This window comes from Theobroma cacao, chromosome 3, assembly GCF_053813885.1.
Source record: "Theobroma cacao isolate CCN51 chromosome 3, ASM5381388v1, whole genome shotgun sequence".
Classification (NCBI taxonomy): Eukaryota; Viridiplantae; Streptophyta; class Magnoliopsida; order Malvales; family Malvaceae; genus Theobroma; species Theobroma cacao.
The window spans coordinates 5,529,864-5,538,942 of NC_142641.1; the positions used below are offsets into that span (position 1 = coordinate 5,529,864).

At 35.0% G+C, this 9,079-nt stretch overlaps 1 protein-coding gene across 1 annotated transcript; it reads right to left on the reverse strand.

Annotated features, from left to right (window-relative positions):
- Nucleotides 1-3,030: 3,030 nt before the first annotated feature.
- On the reverse strand, nt 3,031-5,101 carry LOC18604304 (GPI-anchored protein). The gene is made up of 2 exons (XM_007036694.3): nt 4,346-5,101; nt 3,031-3,497 (listed from the first exon to the last, which is right to left on the reverse strand). Exons 1-2 carry the CDS (start codon nt 5,024-5,026, stop codon nt 3,153-3,155), a joined length of 1,026 nt encoding a protein of 341 aa, XP_007036756.3. The 5' UTR covers nt 5,027-5,101; the 3' UTR covers nt 3,031-3,152.
- Nucleotides 5,102-9,079: the final 3,978 nt, after the last annotated feature.

The following is a 9,079-nucleotide window of genomic DNA, read 5'->3' on the forward strand; positions in this document are numbered from 1 at the left end:
TAAAAGAAAAAAATGAACAATTTTAAAGGACATCCTATTGTTGAATTTCTTCATGTAAGTGTACATATCGCAACAAGCAACATAGGGGTAAATACAGTGTCGAATCCCACAAGGAATTGCACCAACTTAAGCTAAGTACTAAAATTGTTACAAACTAATTTTATCCAAGTAATTACAATTAAAGGATTAATTTAAAAGCAAAATTGAACTAACAAACTAAAACTAATAGTTGAATAACAAAGTTTTACTAGAAAAACAATTGATTAAGAGCTTAGGATTATATTATCTCTCAACACTTCATCTAAATCCTCTTTCTCTTTCTAGACTTATTTTAATGGATTGATTTGCTAACTTAAAGTCCCTAGTTATTTATGAGTCTCTACTGTGGTGCTCATAAATATATCTCTCTCAATTAATTTACTATATGTCTATGTAAATTCAAATGAAAACAAATTCATTAAATTGATGCTTTAATCTTGGCTACATGCGACACATAGGTATATGTCTACCATATACGCAAATCAAATCACCTAATCAACTAAGTAAATTTGAACACATGCTGTTCCATTCATGGCCTAATCTAAACTCCCCTCGTCAAGTTGTATTTAGATATCCAAATCAGTCTAATTGGTGATCAAGCAATTAGAAGCATTAAACATATAATGGAATAGACAACTCATAATCCACTCAAATTATGCAAAAGAGAGATAAAGTATTCAAATTACATGTTGAGTTCAATCATAATCCTAGAAAAAGTAAATTAGTTCATAATATATATAGAAAACATCATCCAAGAAAATTAATCATCAATTCAAGTCAAAGGAAGTGAAAAAAAAAATTAAAAGTAGAGAGAGAAACTAAGAATTGAAGCTTTTGAATCTCAAATCTTTTTTAATTTCTCTTGCTTTCTTACTTTGTTTTTAGGCTCTTTTTCTTCAAAATAGTTGTTTTTTATCTATTCTTGAAAAGCTCTGAAAAATATCCATTTTATACTTCTTAAAAAACCCTAAAATTAAAATCTCGTAAGTGCAGAATTTTTGGAAACACAATGGACTCTGCAACCCTCCTCCTTGGGTGTTGCGACGCCCTGCTCTCGAGGTGAGAGTATGGAGCATCAAACTATACCAACACCGTGACCTCACTTCACTAGCATTGTGGGAATTTAGTATTCAAGGGCACTACGGCCTCCACTATCCAAGGCCGCAGCCTTCATTTCATCATGTTGCCTTGTGCAAAAACTACAACAGTCCAGCCTCTTCCATTGCAATTTTTACCTAAATCTGATCTAAACTAAGAAAAGTAGTAAACATGAAAGTTGTAGCTATGTCTCTGAACTTTTCAATGACTTAAAAATCACATCAATTGGACTTTTGTAACTCAAGTTATGCTCAAAATACTGTAGCAAATATAAATGAAGCTATCACCATACTTGAACAGATTATCTCCAAATAAGGCCTTTTCATAAAAATTTATACAAAAGCAATAAAAGAGATTAATAAGAACTAAACTTAAAGTAATTTAAAGCAATTTAACATAAAATTAAACTAAAATAACTGAAATTAAAGTTCTCAACATGCATTGAACTTAATTAAGAAAAATAACTAAAATACTCAATTCCAAACCTAAAATTTCAAAGACTTAACTACTTAAGTCCTCAAATTGTAACAAAATAACTCTATATAATAGAGTTATCATGTCCAAGATTTCTAACCTTGACTTTTTATTTTTGTCAATTAAGATAAATAAGATCATTAAATAAGAAGAGGTTCTTATAGACCTCGGGAAATAAATTCCCATAATGTCTTACATTAAAACTTTCAAGGTAAAGTTAGGTGTAACATCAAAACTAGCAAAAGGAACAGCACATGATCTTCCCCTGCTAGCTAAACGATGTGCTTCTCTGTAGCAGTGAGAGAGCTTAGTTTTTTGAAAGTTTGCCATAAAGACGTGCAATCAGAAATAATAGTACAAGAGGATGTAAACCAAACATTAGCATGCTGAACAAGATGAACAGCAAGCATTGCGTCCACTTTTATTAGGTTAAATGCCCTTTGAATTTGCCAAGAACAGTCCATCCCTAAGACCTAATAATAGAAACTTGGGTGCCCTTCACATTCACTTGAAAATGATTAGTAATAGAACCTAATAATAAAATAAATATGAATTTAATAGAAAGATAAGAATAAAAAGAGATAATACATGCTAATACTAGCCTATCTTCTAACATCTACACAAGATTAGTTTGCAGGTGGATTCTTTAATTGTTTGATAACCATTCAACTTGCCATAAGTTTTCCAATGCCCCACGCATCACGCTCGTAACAATGATAATGTATTAAAATAAGATAGACATGAGTGTACCGTTCAGGCCCCCAGCTGGTCTTTTTTTTTTGTTTGTGGTTGGGTGGGTTACACCGGTGTCGTTTTGAGATATCCTCTGGTTTAGGATAGATGGGAATTTCCAAATTAAAATGAAAAAAAAAAAATTGAAGTAGACTGGCATTGGCATTTGGGCAATGACAGGCGCATCTATGCTTGAATTGAAATTAAATTTATGATAACATTTTTCTATATTTTTTCTCCTCACTTCATCTTTTTCTTCCATCACCAGTAGTGCCAAAGATAATTATATAAATTATTTAGTTAAAATTATTTTACAATATTATTACAACATCTAATTAACATTATACTCTAATACTATTAGACTATGAATAGGATTTTTCTTGCAATATCTGAGGAAATTTGCATAAGCCTATAATATTATTAGCCTATGAATAGGATTTTCCTTGCAGTATCTGAGGAAATTTGCATAAGCCAACTTGGTATGGCATCCACATCTTCAAAGATCTTGTTCCGAGATGTTGACAGGTCAGGAATTTCTCGTGAATAACATAACTGTCCATTAGAATTTCCCCAGAATAATGCCACCAATTGATGACCATGTTTGGCCAAAATTTGTCCTTCCGAGACAAAGCAGCACTGAGTATGGCACATGCTATCAAGGCCCACATTGAAAATTTTGCACAAATATGGACCCAAAAATCTTAGCTATTTATAGAAAAGCCCATAAAAATCACAGTTCTAGCTTTAACGCAAACTAATAGAAAGAAGACAAAAAAATTTTACAATGTCAACAAGCCATAATGCCTTAACTAAACTTGAATGATCGATAATACAATCAGGTGGATAAGCAACAAGCAAAGAGCTAAAAGTGAAAGATGCTGGGATAGATAGAGGGTAACTGATGAGGACTGATCATATATTTCGGAAGAATCAACTGCTAGGGGCATCCCGTCGCTGTTCAGAGTGCAAGATGAAGGATCGGAACCAGCTTTGCTCATCATGATCGCCCGTAAAACTGCAGAGACTGTTCGAATGTAGGCGGTTCGATTCTTTGCGAGAAGCCATGTGAGACCCATCAGCTGGCAATCTTTGTTGCGCATTTTGGTGGTCCTGTCCTCTGACTTGCTTGAATTCAAAGTATTCTTCTTGTTAAGCTGCACAACATTATTCAGTTAGGAACGCTGCACTTTGTATTGGCTAATCGTTAGACTAACATAAGTTTGGTGTATGTTTCTGAACTATTTAGTTGGTGGGACACCTAATCAAATCAATTTCTAAGCTTCCCCTAGGAGCACTTGATAGCCAGCAACTTGACAAACTGTTTACGGGAATCAAACTAACTCAAAATTAGCATCAAAAGACTATTAGTCTTGTGAGAAATCTTGTTTGTACTACATCACATACTAGAGAACCAATACAGTCCAAGAAAATTGCCACCAGAAAACTGATCAATCATTTCAATCAACAAGGAGAAAATACTTTTGATGCATTTGGAATTTTGATGTATTTCCAAACTCTATCAAATCATATTGTTGGTATGACAAGTTGTTTTACGTACTAAACCAGGGAAGAGAAATCATTCACCCACTAATGGTAGCGATAATCCAACATTCTTACATTCTTTTCATCTTCTGTCGCCATTGGCTTTGTATGAACTCTTAGAGCTACATTAATATTCCAACAATTCGAAAATGCTTGATGAATTGCTGATGAAGAGTAGAAAAATACGTTTTACTTAATAGCGGTAAAGTACCCAGATCGAGTTTCACCCTTTTGGCTGCGCGTGACAACGGGCAGTGGCACAACATAAAATAATCTACGGAAAAAGGAAAGGCCAAACCTACTTTCCCAATTGGCCAAAAAAGTGAAAAATTAAAATCCCCAACCTACCAATCGCCGAAGAAGAGAAGAAAAACCTAATCAGATCATCATTTGTGAACAAATTGAGTTGAACAAGCAAAACGGAACAAACAAAATTGAAAATGAGAGATAGAAAACTTACCAAATGAAGGCTTTTCAGGCACTTGTTGCATCCACCAAGACCAGGAAATCCATTAACATTGCTGCTGCTACTCAAGCAATTCTTTTCCAATCTCTCCACATTCTCATCCCCAACAAGGTTCCCGCTTTGATCCACTGAGAATGCCTCAGGGCAGCTCAATGGGTGTAGCCTTATGCCACAGTAGCAATACACCACATCACATGTCTCATTTGGTTTAGCCAACTCTATCCCTTTCTGCCTCAAAGCTTTTCCTAAATCATCAACACATGTTTCCGAGTCATCTGGCAGCAGTGGCATGTCATACGATGGGGTACGACCCGCCACTGCCGGTACTACTCTGCCAGCCCCACCAAGGGCAGTGGCAGAGTAGGCGGCATAAAGCCAGGTTGCAAGTACTGGGCAGCATCGGCTGCGGTGGAGCTGCCCTGTGATCCCATTTTCATTTTTTGTGCCACAAGCACTTTTTATACCGTGAAAGAGTTCTTCTGGTAGGTCTAGTGGACAACCAACAACATTTGATTGCTCTGGAAATGCAGGGATTGTAGCTGGTGGCGATGCTGTTATAGGAAGTGGTTGCCTATTTGCTGGGTCTGGATTGGATATACTAAAGGAAGCAGGTAAAAGAATGGTGAAAAAGAGGTAGAAGAACAAAGGGAAGAATGTGGCGGAGTTTAGGGACATTGATGAAGAGAGAAAGGCAGTTCGGACGAGAAATGTGGTAGTGTGGGGGTGCGTGGGTTTGGGCTGATATGCTTTTTTTGTATGATGAAATAAAGGTGCAGGGGGAAAGTGGTGGTGGGGTATTGCGGTTGGGATAAATGTCAAGAAAGGAAAGAAAGGAGGAAAAAAAAAGGTGGGGTCGCGGAAGCTCAGGCAGTGGGGTTGGGAAAAGTTTGGCAGCTTGCTACCTCGGTTAAATTTTAGTTTTCAGAATGGCACCTTTCAAGTTAGTGGGGATTAGGAATAGTATCATGAAGACATCATTTCCGGAGGAAAAGAAAAGTTTGATTGCCCAAGTGTTTATATACTATGTTTTCTATTTGAATAATGATAGATGGACATCTAAATTTTTTGACCAAACCCTACTGTTTGATAATTGCAAGATACAGAGTGAGATTCGGGAGGTTCTAGTAGGATAAAAAAAATTAGTACAATTGGTGTTCCTATTTATTTCATCAGAGTGAGTGGGAAAAGGTACAGGATTATAGAGACTTGGGGTTAAGGGCTATATCCATGAGTAGTCTGCTAGCGGGAATGAACAGTTGCAATGGCCGAATACTAAATTTGTCCACATTCCAAGCAATTTAGTGGTTGTGTAGCGTTGTCTAAGTTAGCTGAATTAGGTGATTCAATAAACAGTGGTAGCTTCGTATTGAATTGGATGTTATCCATTGGAGTGAAGATTTTTCAACATATAATATTAATGCATGATTTGTTTTCCCTTGGAATCTCAAACAAAGAACAGTGTCGGCCCAAGATGGAGCCTTTCAAGGACAGCGACTGATAAGACTAGAAATAATTGCAGAGGATGAAAGCCATGAAATCCCAAGGGGGTAAAAATTGATTGCAGGGCATCATCACTTTGACAGTTCGCTGGGGAAAATCCCATTTGTTCCATAGTTTCTGCTGTTTTTCTTGTTTAGTTTTTGGCATTGAATCCAGCCTAACTACTTTTGGTGTTTTCTTGGGGAAAATATGTTAACATGAGGACCCGTATCACGTGGCTAATGGAGGTATAGGGTCAGTTTGATTTTCCTCCAGTGGGTTGGCTTTAATCTCAACTGTGCATGGCCATCTACCAGAAGATAAATGCACGACTTTGTCAGTAGCCCCGGTCACTACTTCTCACCCCAATGGTCAAAAGCATTTGCTTCGGTTGGCAAGCACTGTAATTATACACAACAAACAGTCATAAAAACAAATATTTAACGAGGGATGCAGATAGAGTTCGATACCTGCAAGATAGAGTTGAAAAGGGCAAGAGCTTCGTATGTTTCGGCTTGGCTCCTTGACCATCATCGATCAGGTCAGTCGTGAGTGAGACTAGTCCCTAGTGAGATAAAAAAAAAACCATACTAAAGAGAGATAGCCACTCAAGAATAAACATGGGAGCCCCTATAGCGGAAGCCAGCTGCTTGCAGTCGGTAAAGGGTACAAAAATTACCTTAATTATCATAGTTGAGTTTTACCTACAGGCTACGGCACATTATCTCTTTAAATTGTCAATTTTTGTCTAAAAATATAGAAAAAAAAATAAATGAATAAATAGAGCTGTTGAACACCCTGTGCTTGAAAGTCCTTTTTGCCGGCAATTATTTCTTCAGTATTGCTAATGATAACCTCTTGATCTTCAGCATTATGAATTATTCAGGCCTCGTTTCTCCAAATCTAGCTTTTTAATTATTTTAAATCTTGTCTTTGTTCAATCGGTAGGGTTTCTTCAGTGCCGGACAAGCAAAATTGCTAGGAGATTAGTCATCAATCTCAGACGTTGGAGACATAAAACTATGCTGGAAGTTAATAATAAAATATATGCTAATATAATACTAAAATTTAACAAGACTTTGGTACTGGAAAAGTGAAATTAAAAGTCTAATACCCATAAAATGCTAGAGTCAATATTGAATTGTAGTTTGGTTATTACAAGAACAAAAAGAAATAAAGAAAAATCATAACAGTGTATTAAGTATAGATATTGTATCAAGGCATGTGTAGGAGAGTGTGCTTCTTGAGCTGCATTACTGTATTTTATAAACAAGATTTGGAGCTGCCTAAAGCCTAATGTAATCTAACATGCAATTTTCTATTTATGCTTTTGAGATTCTATTCTTCATCATCTGAGTCCCCACTAGGGATTGAAATCAGTTCCCTTTCCTTTCTTTTTTTTTTCCTTTTCTTCTTCTTCTTTCCTTTTAATTTTTGTTTCTTTTTGGAAACTTTGGACAAATGAAAGTGTGTCAGGGATATTGACTGTGTTCCAAGGCTCAAAGCTCTATTTGTAGATTTTCTAAGCAAAGGGGATTTGACTTTTAATTTGGGTATCACATAATGCAAATATAAAAGGTGTTACCCTAACATAAAGTGACAAAAAGGACTCAAGATATTACAACTTGCGAGTCTTTTATCTTATATATTAGATCACCTTGTGTAATTTTTTTTTAACTTTTCTAGAATATAAGAAGATTAGGTGGATCTTGAGGTAGATAGTGACAAAGTATTCTTCTCTCATCCATTAATCTTATCCCGTCCTCAATGTGACAAAGACAAGAGCTTGAAATCTTTAGATTCAGTTCAAGTATTATATATTTGAATTTTATTCAATTTTATGTTAAATTTATTTCACTATTTATTGATTTGTTGGTTTAATTTGTTTCGCTAATTTCTTATATGAGATGTAATATAATACTTAATTGTGAATGTAATTTTTCTTCGTACATGTAATTTTTGTAATAAAAAAATTCCAATTTGATATCTCAGAATGAAATTTCAAGTTTTGATCGTTTCATGTTCATCAAAAATCTTTTATTTTTTTCTCAGTCAAAAATAAACTAGAACTTTATCCCTATAAGATGAAGATTAATTCAAAATAGCAAAAGCACTTTGCAGTGTCAAGAAACAGAAAAGAAACATGGAAAAATATATAAAAAAAACACAAAGCAACAAATAAAACTACCACCACCAACAAGAACAGAAACACCACAAAGCCATAACCTAAGCCCAAATTTTGTGATAGTAAATATTTTATTGCAGTTTTGGATATAAGAAACAAACGGAAAAAACATGTATCTCAACTGCAATGCCACACTAAATCTGGGACTTAATTATTCATAACAGATTTAAATTGGCATTCATATACTCTTTTTCAATTAATCAATCCACTTATGCTTTTAAGAAAAATACATATCTCAATATTCTATACGTCTTCTCTATTATTGATGATATTATTACTATAAGCTATTAATTTGATTAGAGTCAAACACTTGACAAGCAAATTTATATTCTTACCAGACAGTAAACAACAAAATTAAATGTGGATTGTTGACCAATAAAATTGAAGTTGATTTGCAAAGCCTTCACATTTTATTCAGTTTTTAACACTAAATTTGATCTTAAAACCTTTATAATGCAACCAGTAATTGCATCTCCTGTCATTTTATAAGAGTTTGTTTGCAGAATCATATGTAGAAGATTTTACATATATATATATATATATATATTGTGAAAGAACATTTGTGTAGGAATTCGAGAAAATTGAGATTGCACGCGTCCCTGTCTAAAGCAACTGATTGTTCAAAAGACTGCTAAAAAGAAAAAGCCTGCGTTGGCTCTCTTTCTCATTCTCTTTCTCTGATAGCTTTCATAATCACGAGAACATTTTTATTTGTAGGAAATTGTGTTAATGCTGCCATCCATGGCAAATGTCATTGGAATATCACTTCTTTCCGCCTGGCCACACACGCCTTTTCTTCACGAGATTTGTGGCATTTACATTTATTATAAGCAATAGTAGGCACTAGCTAGCCCCAAGAACTTTGGTCCACCAAATTCTTCTTTTGTTTTATAAGTAACATGGCAGAGGGGCGACATGGGGCTACCCCAAAGGATAAGTTACTTTAAAGCATGGTTAAAGCATTGATGTAGACCTAGCTCTCGCCTGAATCTAATAAAAGTAATTGTTATGTGGAAAAGACATTTTAACAGTAGTGAAGCTACTTACTCCAATGGAGGATTAAA